The following is a 20,017-nucleotide window of genomic DNA, read 5'->3' as shown; positions in this document are numbered from 1 at the left end:
AGTAATTATATTCTTGAGGACATAGTGGTGAGGGAATTAAAGGGGTAGTAGACCTCTATAGGAACCGCTAGTTGTTAAACAATTTAACGCTATACTCTGGTGCCGGACAAAGGGATCTGTAGTGAGGAGTAATCCTCCCACAATTTTCTCTTTTGATTTATTATTTAATAAACCTTTTCCCCCCAAGAACAGTGCTGATCTGATAGTAACTTATAAGTCCGATCACTCAAATGAGTCAGTGAAAATAAGTGGAGTAGTGCGAATCAAACTTTATATTTAATATATTATTTTTAATATATATATATATATATATATATATATATATATATATATATATGTATGTGTGTATATCACCATAGATGGGTTAATTCAACTCCTATCATAGTGCACTATGAATACAAAATCCCCTCAGAGAGCTCTCAAACACAAAATTATTAAATAATAATTATGCAATTTATGTGCATATAGTTAACTAAAAATTCAAAGTCCTGTTAATTCCACAGGTATAAACTCCAACGATTCCAGCACTAAGATAGAGGAATTATATCCTATGGATAGATATTCCACACAATTTGTATATGTTGAATGGTCAGAGTGTGTCTGGATGTTAAAAGGACAACACAGTAAAGACGCCCTTTTTCCAACAGGTACTTTGATTACTGCATAGGGACGATATACCAGTGTGTTGATTGTGCCCTTTTATTTACGGCAGTTCCATAGAATGGCTACAACAATCTTGGTTTGCATAATAAGTGCCACTTCTGTGCTTCAACAAAATCCACCGTAGCGGTTAATACTTGCGGTTCTGAGGGAGTCCCACTATCGCGGTGCAACACCTCCTAGGTACACCGTCACAAGTATGGTGTATTTCCCTAGGGTGTTTATCTCCTCTCTGTTCCTTATGATGATGCTTCGTAAGCCATATACTTTTGGATGCGTCTCCAAACTCCAGACAACTCCATTCAAGAGTTTCTGTTCTTAAACTTGGCCCATGTGAACGGGCTTTAGGACTAGTGTATATATATATATCTATATATATATATATCTATATATATATATATACTGTATATATATATATATATATATATATACTGTATATATATATATATCCTATAATATAAAAGGCCAAAGGTGCTTGTCCAAAACTATCATGCGCAGTAGAGACTGCGTGAGGACAAACACACCTGGCCTTAGAGTCTACCTGATCTGCTGTCGGCGGAGTGACAATGGTGGGCGTGACTGGATGGGGTGGGCATGGTCAGGGGTGGTGGGGGTGGGGCCAGGCATGTTAGAGGCAGTGCCGGGCGCTGCGTGCGAGAGACACAGATCAAAAGAGGGGGACAGAGAGAGAAAGAGAGGGGGAAAGAGCAAAAGAGATGGGAAAGAGCAAAAGAGAGGGGAAAGAGAGGAGAAAGAGCAAAAGAGAGGGGGGAGAGCAAAAGAGAGGGGAGCGAGAGCAAAAGAGAAGGGGAAAAAGAAAAATAGAGGGGGGAAAGAGAGAGCAAAAGAGAGGGGGATAGAGAGAGAGAGAGCAAAAGAGAGGGGGGAGAGAGATAGAGCAAAAGAGAGGGGGGAGAGAGAACAAAAGAGAGGGGAGAGAGAAAGCAAAAAAGGGGGGAGAGAGAGCAAAAGAGAGGGTGGAGAGAGAGCAAAAGAGAGGGGGAGAGAGAGCAAAAGAGAGGGGAGAGAGCAAAAGAGAGGGGGAGAGACAGAGCAAAAGAGAGGGGAGAGAGCAAAAGAGAGGGGGGGGAGAGAGAGAGAGCAAAAGAGAGGGAGGCGAAAGAAAAAGAGAGGAGGTAGAGAGAGCAAAAGAGAGGGGGAGAGAGAGCAAAAGAGAGGAGGGAGAGAGAGAGCAAAAGAGGGGGATAGAGAGCGCGCAAAAGAGAGGGGGGAGACAGAGCAAAAGAGAGGGGAGAAAGCACAAAAGAAAGGGGGAGAGAGAGCAAAAGAGAGGGGGAGAGAGAGAGTGAGGGGAGAGAAAGAGCAAAAGAGAGGGGGAGAGAGAGCAAAAGAGAGGAGGAGAGAAAGAGAGCAAAAGAGAGGCGAGAGAGAGAGAGAGCAAAAGAGAGGGGGGAGAGAGAGCAAACGATAGGGGAGAGAGAGAGCAAAAGAGAGGGGGGAAAGAGAGAGCACAAAAGAGAGGGGGGAGAGAGACCACAAAAGAGAGGGGGGAGAGAGAGACCACAAAAGAGAGGGGGGAGAGAGAGAGCACAAAAGAGAGAGGGGAGAGAGGACACAAAAGAGATGGGGAGAGGGAGCACAAAAGAGAGGGGGAGAAAGAGAGCACAAAAGAGAGGGGAGAGAGCACAAAAGAGAGGGGAGAGAGAGAGTGCAAAAGAGAGGGGGGAGAAAGAGAGACCAAAAGGGAGGGGGGAGAGAAAGCAAAAGAGAGAGGGGAGAGAGGGAGCAAAAGAGAGGTTAAAGAGCAAAAGGGAGGGGAGAGAGAGCAAAAGATAGTTGGGAGAGAGAGAGAGCAAAAGAAAGGGGGGTAGATAGAGAACAAAATAGAGGGGGAGAAATATAGCAAAAGAGAGGGGGAGAGAGAGCAAAAGAGAGGTGGAGCGAGAGAGCGCAAAAGAGAGGGGGAGAGAGCGCAAAAGAGAGGCGGGAGAGAGAGCAAAAGAGAGGGGTAGACAGAAATCAAAAGAGAGGGGGGTGAGAGCAAGGGGTGGGACCACTGTACTGCAAAAATGGCCCATGTGAACGGGCTTTAGGACTAGTGTATATATATATCTATATATATATCTATATTTATATATATATACTGTATATATATATATATATATATATATATATGTATATATATATATATATATATATATATATATATATATATATATATATATATATATATATATATATATGAATATATATTTAAAATACATAGTCAGGGGTGGAAAAATATCACTATGGTTTACTAGTCAGGGATTAAAAGCTACTAGCCCAGAGAGAAAAAGTTAGAATTCCACTCAATGTTAAAGATAGGAAAAAGTCAAATTTCTAAGTTGTCCACTGCAATTTCTATGTCATCCGGGACCTCTGGACCACTGTAAATTTTCAAGCCCTGTACATAGAACATATTCCCCTATGTGAAGTACATTGGAATGTGAAATAGTTCCAGTAAATTCACTCTTTAACGCTTTATTAAAATAATACATTGGAATGTGAAATAGTTCCAGTAAATGCACTCTATAACGCTTTATTAAAATAATATTGCATAAATATGTTTTTACATGTTTTCATCTACTTAACTACAAAGGGCTACAATGCACTTATATATGTCTCTATATGTATAAATATGTTTTTATGTGTTCATATGTGTATATACATCTGTAAATACATATATAAACATATTAATACATAAATACACATGTACACACACACACACACACACATATATATATATTATTATTATTATTCTTTATTCATAAAGCACCAACAGGTTCTGCAGCGCTGTCCATGGGTACAAAAAAGTACAACGGTGAAACAATACAATAAAAGACAAAAATTTACAGACAAATACAGGGGGAATTGAGGGCCCTGTTTCCGTGTGAACTTACAATGTAGATGGGTAGGAGGATGGGAACAGGAGGTGGGGACTGCAGAGGTGAGAATGATATTTTGTGAGACGAAAGATGATGGCAACTGAAAGGTAAGTGAAATTCATTTGTTACTGAGTTGGTTGATAAGCTTCCCTGAACAAAAAGGTCTTTAGGGAACGTTTAAAGGAGGAGAGGTTAGGGGAAAGTTTAACAGCACGAGGAAGTGTGTTCCTGCATGAGAGAAGTCCTGTAGTCTAGCATGAGAGGAGGTGATGGTACAGGACACAAGTAGCAGGTCATTGTTGGATCTTAGGGGGTGGGCTGGAGTATATTTGTTGATGAGTAAGGACAAGTAGGGTGGGGCAGCGTTGGTGAGGGCTTTGTAGGTCAGGGTGAGAATTTTGAATTTAACTCTGCTGTGAATGGGGAGCCAGTGAAGGGAATCACAGAGAGGTGTAGCAGATACAGAGTACCAGGAGAGGTGGATTAGCCTGGCAGATACATTTAGGATGGATTGAAGGGGAGAGAGGTGGGAGAGAGGGAGGCCAGTTAGTAGGTTATTACAGTTATCATGTAGGGAAATTACCAGTACGAATTTTGGAGATATGGCATAGGCGGTTGCGGCAGGATGAAGAGAGGAATTGGTTGTGGAGAATGAAGGACAGATTTGAGTCAAGTGTGACTCCAAGGCAGCAGACTTGGGGTGATGGGGAGATAGTGGAGCCGCCAACAGTGATAGAAAAATACATACATATTTAGACATGTATATGTATGTATCTCAATGTTAAAGCCCTTTGCCTGCCAAATTTTTCTCTAACACCTGAGACGTCATTTCTTTGAGTCTTAATAACTTTTCTTTGCAATATATTTTTAAAATAATTTTTATTAGATAGTCTTATTATGAGTGTAACTGTACTTTGCAATGTATTTTTGATGTGTGTTTGAGACACTTGTTGTTTTGCGAAACAGTAAACCAGAGTTCAGAGGATGCAGTTATTGTGATTGCTCTCAAGCGATCGTCTTTACTTTCAACCCGACATGCACAAACATCCACAATAAACCCCTTTTCGCTCGAGCGTAACTGTTAAGATGCCACTCATAATCTGGCTCTTTATTTTTTAGATATTAGATATTTAGAGCATTTATTTGCAGAAAATGACAACTGGTCAAAATAACAAAAAGATGCAGTGTTTTCAGATGCAAAGAAAACAAATTCATATTAATTTTTAAGCAGCAAAATACTAATGTTTTGACATACAAGAGTTCAGAAATCAATATTTGGTGGAAAAACACTGATTTTCAATCACAGCTTTCCTTTCATGCATCGTGGCAAGCTTTCCACCAGTCTTTCACATTGCTGTTGGGTGACTTTATGTCAGTCCTGGCACAGAAATTCAAACAGCTCGGCTTTGTTTATTTGCTTGTGACTATCCATTTTCCTCTTAATCACATTCAAGAGGTTGTCAATGGGGTTCAGGTCTGGAGATATGGCTGGATATGACAGGGTCTTGATCTGTAAACCTTCATCCCCACCTTGATTGACCTGGCTGTGTGGCATGAAGTATAGTCCTGCTTGAAAAGACAATCCTCAGAGTTGGGGGACTTTATCAGAGCTGTAGAAAGCAAGTTTAAAGATAAATCTGCCCGATTCCAGCTTGCTGAAGCACCCCCAAATCATCACAGATCCTCCACCAAATTTCACAGTGGGTGCGAAACACTTTGCCTTGTATGCCTCTCCTACTCCCCATCTAACCATTAAACAACCAGGTGTTGGGCAAAGCTGAAAATTAAACTATGGTCCAATCATTATGGTCTTTGCAAACCTCAGCCTGGCTTCTCTTTGTTTCTAATTGATGAAGGGCTTTTTTCTAGCTTTGCATGACTTCAGCCCTGCCCCTAGGAGCCTGTTTTGAACCGCCCTCACCGTGCATTTCACCCCAGCAGCCATTTATCATTCTTTTGTTGTTCACTTGATGTCATCCTATGGTTGTTGAGTAACATTCAAATAATTTGGAGAGTCATTTGCACCCTCTGTCAGTCTGTAGCTTTGTTGTCTGCTGCTTGACCTCATTCTTAAACTGCCATCTTTGAAATTTTCAGGATTGAAGCGACCTGACACTCACTGTATCCCTTTGCCAGTAAGGACAGAATTAAACTCTTATTCAAAATATTTCTTTTCAACTCTTTTGGCATGATCAATAGTTGTTTTTTTTATTCCAATTACTTTTAAGGTACTACTAGTATTATTTTTGCCATCTAGCTGGTCCTATTGCAAGAGGCTAGTAATAATATATATATATCTATATATATATATATGTATATATATATATATATATATATATACATATGAAATAAAAAAACAGAAGGCACTCTCCGGATTTAATCCCAGTATTCCTTTTAATCAAGTGACGTTTTGGGATTTAACCCTTGTTTTCAGACCATAAAGAACAAGAACCCTGAAACGTCACTTGATTAAAAGGAATACTGATATTAAATCCAGAGAGTGCCTTCTATTGTTTGGATTATTTTTGCTTTGTTGTGAACCCCGGTCAAGATTGGGTTACAGAGAGTGCTAAGCTTTCTTATGGATATACTGTATATATATATATATATATATATATATATATATATATATATATATATATATATATATACATACATACATACAGAGAGAAGCACACTCACAGGAATGAACAACCAGCTCAATACTAGTGTTAGCCTGTTCTCTGGCGATTTACCACCTGGGATTTGGAGTGCCTAATCCACTTGGAAAAAGTATATATATATATATATATATATATATATATAATGAACTGTGATACATAATTATTAAAAAAAAGTCCTTGCAGTGGTTTGAAGCCTGTATTTTTTAATAGGAGTCATGTAACAGTACATCAAGTTACATCTGTATGTTCTATCTTTTTGTTTTTTATTTTGACGCTTACTCTGATTTAATTGGTCTAGATATATGTGGAACATGTATAGGTGATGTAAAGTGTGTTCAATTGTTCTTTTGAAAATGGGGTATTATGTATCATTTTATATATATATATATATATATATATATATATATATAATGTATTATGTATATATCAACAGGCAAATGTCAGATGCTCAACATATACAAAAATAAGACAGACACATAATTGTCTTTTTTTATAATCAAGTCTTTTTCCAGAATAATTTAAACAGACATGCATATTAATAACAGCAGACCTATAAACATGTTATATAATATACTCTTTTCAAATATCTTTCTAGACATATGCAGTGGATGACATGAAATCACATCTATTTTTCAAATCAAGTAGTCCTTAACCATATATTTTAATCTATTAAACTTTAAAATAGTTTAATTTGTAAATCATTGGTAAAAAAAATAATCTTGATATAAATAGTGAAACTAAAAATTAGAATTACTTAATGGCAAAATAATTATCAGTGTTATAATATTTGTGTTTCAACAATACATTTTTTTCTACACATATTTGGCACAAATAAACTCTCTGAGGAAAAAAAATAAAGTAAAATACAATGAAAGTTTTTCAGTGTTCACGTTTTACATAATTTCATTTCAGAAGACTGGTTATTTTAACATTAGTAGTACACAACAGTAATTGCATTTCATGCTTTTATGGAATCCATTCTACATGATTTACTCAATATTGTTTTCAATGCACCAACAGGACAAAAGGAGGGCAAATAGTTAATTAGTTAAGTCATTCCATTCAGAATTGATATAACTTGGTAAACCTCATACATTAATGGCAAAGCATAAAACCATCATTCACATTTCATAATACAAACACAGATACCTGCATAAATTAATTTTGGCTTCAACAATAAATGGTCAAAATTCATAATATAAACTCTCTGTACAAACTACATTACAAAATGGAAGATAATGTTAATGAATAAAACAATGATTTTTCTACAATGAAATATTTCTGCTGACCTACCTTTTTTGATACTATCTGTATTAATTTGTAATGATGCATTTGATAAAACACAGCATAAAAACATTTGTGGCTTATAATGTGAACCTTATTTTGAATTTGTTTATGGATTTCTAGTTTGATTATTTTAATAATATTGTATTTATGTTTTCATCAATATTGTTAAGAAAATGAAAAGGGAAAGTATTTTGTTAATTACCTTCAGTTTATTTCTTAATATTCAATTGTTAAAAATATAAATAAATAAACAAACCAATCATCAAATATATATATATATTTTTTAACATTTTCTTGACATAATTAGGTGAGTTTATATGCCTTGGCCAAAATCTGATACTAAAAATAATATTTTTTCAAAGAATTTGGGGGATTGTGCACAGGTATTTGCTGCCCTTGATAGTGGAATTGTGCACAGCTTGTATTTCCTCTGTTGTTGTTTTTTTTGTTTTTGTTTTTTTTTTAACATTTAATTCAGACTAATTTCCAACATCAGGTGAGGTTTTAGCCCAGAATGTGCACTTTTTTTGTTCTTTTTTTAGAGAAAATTATTCAATTAAATGAAAAAAAAATGTAGATTTATTTCTACCTTTTTATATTTATAAAAGGTTTAGAAAATGCAATTAATAACATTACCATGGGAATTTATAACTATATTATCAATAATGAACATAGTATAGGTCTATCCCAGCATTTATACATTTATTTTAGGATATGTAATAAAACCTGTTCATTAAAAGAATGGATATAATTACAAAAATAATACCACAACCATACAATGTTCCTCTGTGTATAACACTGACAAATTCAGGAGACATATTTCTAAAACAGAGATATTTGCATTTTACATTTCCTTTTGGCATATAAGTATATTGAAAAATAAGAAAACAATGTTTTTGACACATTACTTATGTAATTTGACAGCAACAAAAGTGCATCATAAAACAGAGCCTTCCTTAAGAAATTTGATAAGCTTTCATGGTATTTCCTAAGAACTTAAGGCAGTTTCATTTAGCAGAGCACAAGGCTGAAGATTCCAATTGAGGTATCTGAACAAAGCCCTGTTACTGAGGCAAAGTGGCTTCACACAAGATTCCATTTTCCATGGGGAACAATAATGGTTGTTAAAAAGGCACTCTTGTGTACAGCTTTAGGCATCATACTTTGGCAGTATAAATAGGTGTCTTTAATACATTAGAGTTGATTCTTTAGTTGGTTCCTGAAAAAAAAAATCAAAAGGGATATATAAAAAAAATTGTAATGGTTTTACTGTAATTTATAAAAATGCAGCTATATATTAAACACAATTCATTACTCTATCAAACAGTTGTAAGGGAGAGTTAAACATGAAAAATAAGGATGAGAAAAGAGATAAAGAAAGAAAAAAAGAAGCAGTGGGGATAAAAGACCAAGACACATACAGACCAGAATGAAAAATGGAAACACATAGAATAAGAAAACATTCAAATTAAATATTCGTGTTTCAGACAGAGCATGCAACTTTAAACAAGCTTCCAATTTACTTCCGTTATCAATTTGTTCTCACCTTGCATATGCACATTTTCTGAGGCAACATCTCCTACAGAGCATGTGCAAGTGTTCACAGTATATACATATACTAGTCTGTGATTGGCTGATAGCTGTTACACGATGCAGAGTTAGATTATGAGTGGATCGCTATCTTAACGTGCGCTGGTTAGGGGCAAATTTTCCCTTTTATGGGCGCATGTTAAATAACCAGCCATTACAATCGGCTGGTTAATGTTCCCGCAAGCTTGTGGTGTCACTTTGTGCTTAGCACATTTAACCAGTTAATGGTTAATTAAAAAAAAGTTGACCCAATTTCCCACCAAATTAAGAGGACAGTTATTTAAAATGAAATAAAAATATGAGCATCTTTATTTTTTTAGTTTTTTTAAAACTGCGCAAAGCAGTTATAAGGGGTTAAAGTGAGGGGATAAGGGGTGTTTGGGGGGAAAAATGTACTGAAAGTGCCTTTACACAGAGGTCAATGGGGGGCTGTGTTTTTACTGTAAATATATATATATATATATATATATATATGCTTATATACATATATATTTGTGTGTTAATATGTGTATATACATATAAACACATAAATATATATGTATTTATTCATATACATATATATTTTTATTTTGCAGCCCAACGCTGCACGATTTGCTCCCTGCGCTGCTCTAGGTGGATTGCTGTGTCTGACAGCATGAGAAAGAGGCTCCTATAAGAGCCAATGGAAGCGCGCTCTCATGAGAGCATGGCTTCCGGGTAATGCAAATGCGAGATCGTGTTTGTATTGCGCTTGACTTGTAATACCATAGCACATTTACGTGCGCTGATATATTGCGCTCTTGAAAGTGCAACATTGCGCTTCACTCTTAATCGAGGCCACAGTGGGCACTGAAATTAAGCAATGTTTCAAATTTCTTAGAAAAAAATCTACTGGTAATTTGAAACATAAGTGCTATTGCTTTTGTATTATGCATTCGTTGCTTATATAATTTTACTGTATGTAATGGTCCTTTAAAGGAACAGTAAAGGTAGATTTTAAACCTTCATAACATGTTTAATTATGCATAGTGGATAAATACACTTTAATAATTTATTTTGCTTGCTTTTCCTGTACCTGACATCTGAAAATTGTAGTTTTTCCACCTCACATAGAGGCTGAAGTGCATATTATGCAATTCAAAACCCTGGCCTTCCTATATACTGCACAGTGGTTGATTGATATGAGCAGGACCATATTTATAATAAATACTTAATAGATGAATGACAAGTAGACAATTAGACCAATTCTGATACACACTCATGCAATATCAAACGCGTCATTTCAATAGCAAATAATGACAAATTCTTAAATAGGTTAAATAAAAAAAATGTTTGCATGCAAAGCAATATATATCTGTTTTTAATACAAAGAAATCTTAAAGACTTTTAAAATTAAATAATATTAACTAACGTAGAATGTTTTGTGGTCTAAAGGATAGCGGTTTCTCCATAACCAGCCTTACTCTCTAGTAAATCAGTCTATTAAAATGTTTTTTAATTTTTTTCTGCATTGCAAAATGAGTTTAAAGGCATATTGTGTACAGTCAACCCAAACAGTATTGGCACCCTTCATGAAATCAAGAAGAAGTGACGTTAAAATCAAGCAACATAAATGGTTCACTATAAGGATAATCCACATACTCAAATAACTTACCATATACTGTATATAATATGAATGACATATCACAAAGTTCATCAGAATCTGCCTTTTAATGACAAATTAAATAAAGAAAAACCCAGAAGCAAGCATCAAGCAATGTCAAACTTTTTTTTGTCGGCAAAGACATCATCTAATTAAAAGTTAACCTTTTTAACCAGCTTAAGCATAGATTCAAAAGGGTGATGAAACTTTTAGAGAGTCTATGAACAAAACCATATCTACAACATCTTAGTGAACTTTCAATATATGTAAAACTGGTTTGCAATGTCAGTAAAGATCTTTTAGTTTCATATATTTTGACAAAAAAATGACAAAGCACTATAAAAAGCCTTGGCATCTATAAGCTCATAACAAGGTCAAAATCACCTTTATGGAAAACTGTTTTTAGACTCCAGGAATAGATACCTATGCAGTCAGGGCAAGTACTTTTAAATTTTGGTAATGAAAAGGGCTCAGAGACAGAAGACTGGATAACTGGAAACTGACCAGTGGTTTTACTGTGCCACAACAATTAGGTTGTAGAGGGTTACAGAGGACCACCAAAGAGAATATCTTCTTTTAGCTCTAAGAAGAGTCCAAATGTAATTGCATCTATGGTGTTAATGGTGAGATGCAGCTCAGAAATCAAGTATCACCATTACCATTAAAGTATAAGAGGTTGCCAGGTGAGCAATGTGTGAAAGATTTTCTTTTATTCTGAAAAGGCTTTTAAGAGTTTATTTTCCAGATAAGGGGTTACTGAGGGCTCCATGTACTAAGCCGTCAGTTCATCCATCATTGTAGACGCGGATAAATTCGCCGTTACTCGCCGCGGGCGAAATGGTGTCCGCTGTCGCTATGTACTAATAATCCCCCCAAAAATAGACACGTCTAGCCCGCTGCGAGCAGTGGCGGAATATTGATAAATTTGACGCCTCGCTCACCGCGACTATTTTGTGCAGTATGCAGCAAACCAATATAATTTTTGCAACTTTCTCAAGTGCATACTGCATAGCACCACCAGAACGATCAAGATATCGAAACCGCATTTTCAAACCGCATGTACATGAGTACCCTCCATCTCCTAATAGAAGATATAAAAATAATTATAAAGATTGACAACAATACAAATTTAAAATATACAGATTACTCTTTAATTACAGTCGACAAATTGGGCGCAATTTATGTACATGGAAATGAGAGACAAATTAGACGCCAGTTATGCATGGAAATGAGAGACAAATTAGACGCCAGTTATCCTTACCTAGAAGCCATCCTTCAGGCATATTTCCGTCCGAAATGAACAATGTAAGTACAAGGCTGATATTACTGCCTTTTATATATGTCTAGACTGGCGTTAAGAGTGACTTTCCTATTGTTTTGTACCTTGCCCGCCACCTAAAAGGTGGCGAGGCAAAAATAACGAGGTGAGAGCGGAAATTGTCGCGAGCGGACAAATAGATTTTTTAGTACATTCGTTTTTGGCGAGTTGGTGGTCAAATGTGTGTAATTACAGTGAAAAATGGAGAGGTAGCGAGGTTTGGCGGATAAGTACGCTCGCAATTTTAAAGATGCGAGTTTGAACATAGTTGATGACTTTGTACATATCAGTTTGCGAGTTTTGACGCGAGATTTGTTGCGGGTAGCTCGCTGACTGCTTAGTACATGGAGCCCTGAGTCTTCTAAAACCTGATCTTTCTTACTAGAGCAGTAATAGTCCTAGAAAGGTAATTGGGGAAGTGGCCACACTGGAAACAAAAGAGAAAACCTAAAACAAAAATGAGATCCTTACAATTTTGACATAACATGATAAAAAAAAATCTCACTGTGTCACCTAAGAGTAAACCAAGTAAAAATGAACTTAAAAAAGAAGGTTTTTTAGATTATGGTCATAAAATCTGAATTCATATATGAAAATAAAGTTAATATTTTTGAACAAGAAGTATATTCTGTTAATACAACCCTTCTTTTTACTCTTATAGTAAATACATATATAAAAATATAGTTCACTTTGTACATTTTAATAGGATTCCTTACCATAGCACCCTTGGCAGTGCTCTTTCGTTCTTTACTTCGTTGAGTCAAAGAGCCTTGCAGTACAAAATTTCTGTTAAACGTTCTCATTGTGGTGACTGTGGGTGTTTCAGGTACTTCATCTTTTTATATATGTTAGGAGAGAAAGAATATATATTTTGAAACTAACATGAAAGATGATTTCAGAATTCCAAAAAACTGTTTCAGTATTTTTAATATGTATTTTCATAGAAAAAAAGATAGAAAATAAACATATTTAGGGCATACATATGACTTTATATAGCACAAAAGAAATCCAGCAAACCTCCCAGGCGTATAATCAATCAAAATTTATTAAAGGAAAACCGTGCAAAAAAACTTATAAAAAAAGGTAAAACACACAGAAAAAATGTCCCAACACCTGGAACAGATACAGGAATCGTCCAATATGACTTTATATATATTATATAATTTCTAAGCCCTTGAAGGCTGCCTCTTATCACATGCTTTTTAATTGCTTTTTACAACAAGAGAGTCCTAGTTCATGTGTTCACGCTCGGGGAGTTATTTAAGAGTAAGTACAACACAGTACTAAATGCAAGTCAATAGATAATAAATACAAAGTCATGTGATCAGGGGGATGTCAGAAGATGCTTAGATACAATGTTATCACTAGGGATGGGCGAATGTTTCTAAAAATTTGAAATTTAAAACAAATTTTGATACATTCATTCGAATCTATTTTCGAATTTTCGTTTTTGAATTTTTCAATAAAATTAGAAAATATTCGTTCGAATAATAGAATATTTAGCTATGTATTCATTCAATTTCGAAATGTAATATTCAAAGTTGAATGTGACATTCAAATTTGAAATAGTATTTCTAGTCTACAACTGTGTTTAATAAATGTAATATTCGAATTTGAATGCTACATTCGAATTCAAATGTCACATTCGAATTTGAAATAGTATTTCTAGTCTAATACTGTGTTTTAAATGTGATATTCGATTCAAATGTGATATTCGATTCGAATGTGACATTCGAATTCAAAATAGTATTTCTAGTCTAATACTGTGTTTTATAAATGTAATATTCGAATTCGAATTCGAATTCGAATGTGACATTCGATTCAAATGTGATATTCGATTCAAATGTGACATTCGAAATAGTGTGTCTAGTCTACAATTGTGTTTTATAAATGTAATATTCGAATGTGATATTCGAATGTAACATTCGAATTCGAATGTGACATTCAAATTCAAATGTGACATTCGAAAACTGTAAATAATATTCGAAAATCGAATTTTTAAGAATATTCGTTCTTATCAACATTCTATTATGTAAATTGAATTTCTACAATAACATTCGTTCTAACATTCGAATTTGGAAATAAACACATTCACCCATCCCTAGTAATAACAGAGGTAAAAAGTATATTAATATAACTGTTGGTTATGCAAAATTGGGGAATGGGTAATAAAGGGATTATCTATCATTTAAAACAATAACAATTCTATTGTAGACTATCCCTTTAATGTCATTATTCCATTAAGTTTTGTTGTTTTACCCAGGTCTGTGAGTTTTGTTAATGGCTTGGGATGTGTAACCCATTCCTGTTTGTGAGTGCAGTCCACTTCTGGGTTTTGGCTAGGGGAGGTTACAAATAGTTGTGAACACCCTTTTGTGTTCTCAGTACGTTTGGTTAAAAGCTGGCATGTGGGGATGTAGTTCAAGCCCCAGGTAAGAAGAGATCATTTAGCCAAATGCTGTAACAAAACCATCCCTTTTTATTCTTTTAGCCCAGCTGTGCATCCACACACACACAAAAAATAATATAAATTATAAAATGGAGTTATTATTTTGGAGTTTCTGTAAATTGTAAATTATCCTCTTGCACAGCTATACAAGTATTTTTTTTTATGTAATTGCCAAGTATATGCAACACTAAAGGGACATGGGAAACAAAATAAAAAAATAATAATTGAGATTTTTATGATTTAACAAAAAAAAAAGCAATTTACTTTTATTATCAAATGTAAATCTTTGTCTTGGTTTCCTTTATTAAAATGTATCTACTTTCCATTGGAGCATACTGAGGTAGGCTCAGGAGCGTGTATTTTGGCTTATGAATTGCTGAAAAGTGATCAAGACGTGCATATTTCTTACCCTACTTAGGTTTTCTGTAATGGAAATGGGCCACATTTCAGCAAACAATGTCAAAAGAAATATGTCAGCTTGATAACAAAAGTAAATTGTGATATTTTTTACATTGCACTGCCTAATGCCTGAAACTATCATTTTGATTTCTATCACCTAGATTACGAGTTTTGCGTTAACAGGGGTGCGGTTCTAACAAGCAGTTTATGCTCACCGCTCACTTACAGACAGCGCTGGTATTACGGGTTTTTAGAAACCCGGCGTTAACCGCAAAAAAGTGAGCGAAGAGCAAAATTTAGCTCCACATCTCACCTCAATACCAGCGCTGCTTACGTTAGCGGTGAGCTGGTAAAACGTGCTCATGCACGATTTCCCAATAGGAATCAATGGGGAGAGCCGGCTGAAAAAAACCTAACACCTGCAAAAAAGCAGCGTAAAGCTCCTAACGCAGCCCCATTGATTCCTATGGGGAAAACCAAGTTATGTCTACAACTAACACCCTAACATGAACCCGAGTCTAAACACCCCTAATCTTAAACTTATTAACCCCTAATCTGCCGCCCCCGACATCGCCGCTACCTACATTATATTATTAACCCCTAATCTGACGCTCCGGACACCGCCGCCACCTACATTATAGTTATGAACCCCTAATCTGGTGCCCCTAACATCGCCGAACCCTACATTATATTTATTAACCCCTAATCTGCAGCCCCTAATGTCGCCGCAACCTAACTACATTTATTAACCCCTAATCTGCTGCCCCCACCGTCGTCACCACTATAATAAACATATTAACCCCTAAACCTAAGTCTAACCCTAACCCCCCTAACTTAAATATAATTTAAATAAATCTAAATAAAATTACTACAATTACCTAAATAATTCCTATTTAAAACTAAATACTTACCTGTAAGATAAACCCTAAGATAGCTACAATATAACTAATAGTTACATTGTATCTAGCTTAGGGTTTATTTTTATTTTACAGGCAACTTTGTATTTAGTTTAACTAGGTACAATAGTTATTAAATAGTTGTTAACTATTTAATAACTTCCTAGTTAAAATAAATACAAATATACCTGTAAAATAAAACCTAACCTAAGTTACAATTACACCTAACACTACACTACAATTAAATTAATTACCTAAATTAAATACAATTAATTACAATTAAATAAAATTATCTAAAGTACAAAAAAAACAAACACTAAATTACAGAAAATAATAAACAAATTACAAGATTTTTAAACTAATTACACCTAATCTAATCCCCTAACAAAATAAAAAAGTCCCCCCGAAATAAAAAAAAACCCTACCCTACACTAAATTACAAATAGCCCTTAAAGGGGCCTTTTGCGGGGCATTGCCCCAAAGTAATCAGCTCTTTTACCTAAAAAAAAAGTACAAATCCCCCCAACATTAAAACCCACCACCCAAACAACCAACCCTACTCTAAAACCCACCAAATCCCCCCTTAAAAAAACTAACACTAACCCCTTGAAGATCACCTTACCGGGAGACGTCTTCACCCAACCAGGCAGAAGAGGTCCTCCAGATGGGCAGAGGTGGTCCTCCAGACGGGCAGAAGTGGTCCTCCAGACGGGCAGAAGTCTTCATCCAGACGGCATCTTTTATCTTCATCCATCCGGCACGGAGAGGGTCCATCTTCAAGACATCCGACGCGGAGTATCCTCTTTATTCTTCATCTGACGACTGCATGAAGGTTCCTTTAACTGACGTCATCCAAGATGGCATCCCTTCAATTCTGATTGGCTGATAGAATTCTATCAGCCAATCGGAATTAAGGTAGAAAAAATCCTATTGGCTGATGCAATCCGCCAGTAGGATTGAACTGACATTCTATTGGCTGATTGGAACAGCCAATAGAATGCCAGCTCAATCCTATTGGCGGATTGGATCTGCCAATAGGGTTGAACTTCAATCCTATTGGGTGATTGCATCAGCCAATAGGATTTTTTCTACCTTAATTCCAAATGGTTGATAGAATTCTATCAGCCAATCGGAATTGAAGGGACGCCATCTTGGATGACGTCATTTAAAGGAACCTTCTATCAGTCATCAGACGAAGAAAGAAAAGGATGCTCCGCATCGGATGTCTTGAAGATGGACCCGCTCAGCGCTGGATGGATGAAGATAGAAGATGCTGTCTGGATGAAGACTTCTGCCCGTCTGGAGGACCACTTCTGCCTGGTTGGATGAAGACTTCTGCCCGTGTGGAGGACCACTTCTGCCCGGTTGGGTGAAGACGTCACCCGGTAAGGTGATCTTCAAGGGCTTAGTGTTAGTTTTTTTTAAAGGGGGATTGGGTGGGTTTTAGAGTAGGGTTGGTTGTGTGGGTGGTGGGTTTTAATGTTGGGGGGGATTTGTACTTTTTTTTCAGGTAAAAGAGCTGATTACTTTGGGGGCAATGCCCCACAAAAGGCCCTTTTAAGTGCTATTTGTAATTTAGTGTAGGGTACGGCTTTTTTATTTTGGGTGGCTTTTTTATTTTGTTAGGGGGATTAGAGTAGGTGTAATTAGTTTAAAAATCTTGTAATTTCTTTATTATTTTCTGTAATTTAGTGTTTTTTTTCGTACTTTATATATTTTTATTTCATTGTAATTAATTGTATTTAATTTAGTTAATTTATTTAATTATAGTGTAGTGTTAGGTGTAATTGTAACTTAGGTTAGGTTTTATTTTACAGGTAAATTTATCTTTATTTTAACTAGGTAGTTATTAAATAGTTAATAACTATTTAATAACTATTGTACCTAGTTAAAATAAATACAAAGTTGCCTGTAAAATAAAAATAAACCCTAAGCTAGATACAATGTAACTATTAGTTATATTGTAGCTAGCTTAGGGTTTATTTTACAGGTAAGTATTTAGTCTTAAATAGGAATTATTAAGTTAATTGTAGTAATTTTATTTAGATTTATTGTAATTATATTTAAGTTGGAAGGGTTAGGGTTAGACTTAGGTTTAGGGGTTAATACATTTAATATAGTGGCTGCAACGTTGGTTGCGGCAGATTAGGGGTTAATAAATGTAGGTAGGTGTCGGCGATGTTAGGGATGGCAGATTAGGGGTTAATAATATTTAACTAGTGTTTGTGGTGCGGGAGTGCGGTGGTTTAGGGGTTAATATATTTATTATAGTGGCGGCGATGTCCGGTTCGGCAGATTAGGGGTTAAAATATTTATTTTAGTGTTTGCAATGTGGGGGGGCCTCGGTTTAGGGGTTAATAGGTAGTTTATGGGTGTTAGTGTACTTTTTAGCACTTTAGTTAAGAGTTTTATGCTACGGCGTTGTAGTGTAAAACTCTTAACTACTGAATTTAAAATGCGGTACCAGGTTTGACAGGAGAGGGTCTACCTCTCACTTTTGGTCAGACTCTTAATCCCGGCGCTATGCAAGTCCCATTGAAAATATAGGATACGCAATTGACGTGAGTGGATTTGCGGTTTTTCCGAGTCTGGCCAAAAAAGTGAGTGGTACACCTGTACTTTCAAGACTCGTAATACCAGCGGGCGTTAAAAAGTAGCGTTGGGACTGACCAATGCTGTTTTTTAAGCCTAACGCAAGACTCGTAACCTAGCCGTATGTTATCCAAACAAAACACATGTAATTGCCATTTTTAAAGATTTATCATATTCTTTAACTGCTATAAAAAGACAATAATATAATACTTTCGCCCATTTTTCAATAAACTATTTATTAATTTATTATATTCAAAGAACTGTATACAATCATGGTTCCTTTATAAAACAGTTGATTAAAGGGACCCTAAACACATTGGGCCCCATGTACTATGAGGCGGGCAGACGGCTTCTAAACTTGCGAAACTGTCAGCCTGCCTTTGCTACATAGGGCAGTGGATCTGTTCATCTGCTGGCCCGTATGTAATCATTACGCACTCATCGGAGTGTGTAATGCCCGCCCCTTCATTCGAGACTAAAGGGGTTGTCAATCACCGAGAGCTTGCTCGCTCTCTCATGATTTCTCTCAGTGTGAGAAACAGTGGTCTAATGACTCTTGCTTCTTACATTGCAGAAAGCAGGCTTGCACTCGCTGCTTCGTACATGGAGCCCATTGTAATTACAAAACATGTTGTCCTGCTATACAATTACATGTTAGACAAATCTAAACATTTAAAACAAATTGCATCTTTTTTCCTGCTTTTTTTTTTTTCAATAGCCAAATTCATCCCATTATTTGCCTAATTTGAAAGAACCAATCCAGGCTTGAGTCTGCTGCTGACAAGGTTAACCACATTCAGTAAGTTAATATAAAGTGCTTTTTTGCAGTCGTTATCTGCTGAAGCCAATTAGAGTAAAATATTTAGAAGGGTTTGCCTTGACAAGTCAGAAGGGTGCATTTTCAACCCATTTTCAATTCTCAATTTATTTCAGCTAAATTACCTGAAAAGCAACCCATATAAATAATGAAAGCATTTTGTAAAGTTGTTTTACTATGCATAATTAAACATTTTATACAAAAATCTTAAGGTGTTTACTGTTTCTTTAAGCATAATAAACATAATATAAGAAACACAAAATAACCTTGCAGTGGAGTTGCTGGTAATTTCCGCCGCTGTTGTCTGGATGTATCTATTGTTTGTACCTACAAAAATAAAAACAAACAACATGGGCATAACATATCAATTGCATCTTTTATTCTCAAAGATACATTTACGAAGCACTTTCAAATTGTAGACAATATAGTAATGCATTTTTGCCACTGGCCTTCTTCAAAGGACTATGATTATGGTAAATGTGTATCTTATGATATATTAACACATTCTTTAGTTATTGTTGCAGACATTATAAAAATGTTAAAAAAATTGAAACATGGACAGACTACAAGTGGCGCGCTGACTATTTTTTTCGCTCTCGTGCTAACACCACTAACAAGTAAACTTTTAACGTAGGGAGGTAAGCGCGTGTATGACAAGTTGAAAGTAAAAAGTTAGAGTGCAAGCGAAACCCCATGTGCACTAACTTCATTAACACTAAACCTGTTAATGAATGCAATGCACATTTTACATTGCAATGTTCTTCACATAGAAGAGAATGTTCTTTTTATTTTTCAATCTATGTTACGGGTAAAGTCAGAAATTTGGGTAAACCTGACATT

At 35.6% G+C, this 20,017-nt stretch overlaps 1 protein-coding gene across 1 annotated transcript in view; it reads right to left on the bottom strand.

The window, feature by feature from the left end:
* Nucleotides 1-7,826: 7,826 nt before the first annotated feature.
* MYRIP (myosin VIIA and Rab interacting protein) overlaps nt 7,827-20,017 on the bottom strand; it is a 587,347-nt gene continuing 575,156 nt past the window's right edge. The window contains exons 14-16 of the mRNA XM_053715758.1: nt 19,444-19,504; nt 12,741-12,859; nt 7,827-8,714 (exon numbers count right to left, since the gene is read on the bottom strand). Of these exons, the coding sequence (XP_053571733.1) occupies nt 8,682-8,714; nt 12,741-12,859; nt 19,444-19,504 (213 nt within the window). The 3' untranslated portion in view covers nt 7,827-8,681. The remainder of the gene's footprint in view (nt 8,715-12,740; nt 12,860-19,443; nt 19,505-20,017) is intronic.

The sequence above is a fragment of the Bombina bombina genome, chromosome 5 (genome assembly GCF_027579735.1).
Source record: "Bombina bombina isolate aBomBom1 chromosome 5, aBomBom1.pri, whole genome shotgun sequence".
Lineage (NCBI taxonomy): Eukaryota > Metazoa > Chordata > Amphibia > Anura > Bombinatoridae > Bombina > Bombina bombina.
The sequence above is the reverse complement of the archived record's forward strand: the minus strand, read 5'-3'. Positions and strand labels throughout refer to the sequence as shown.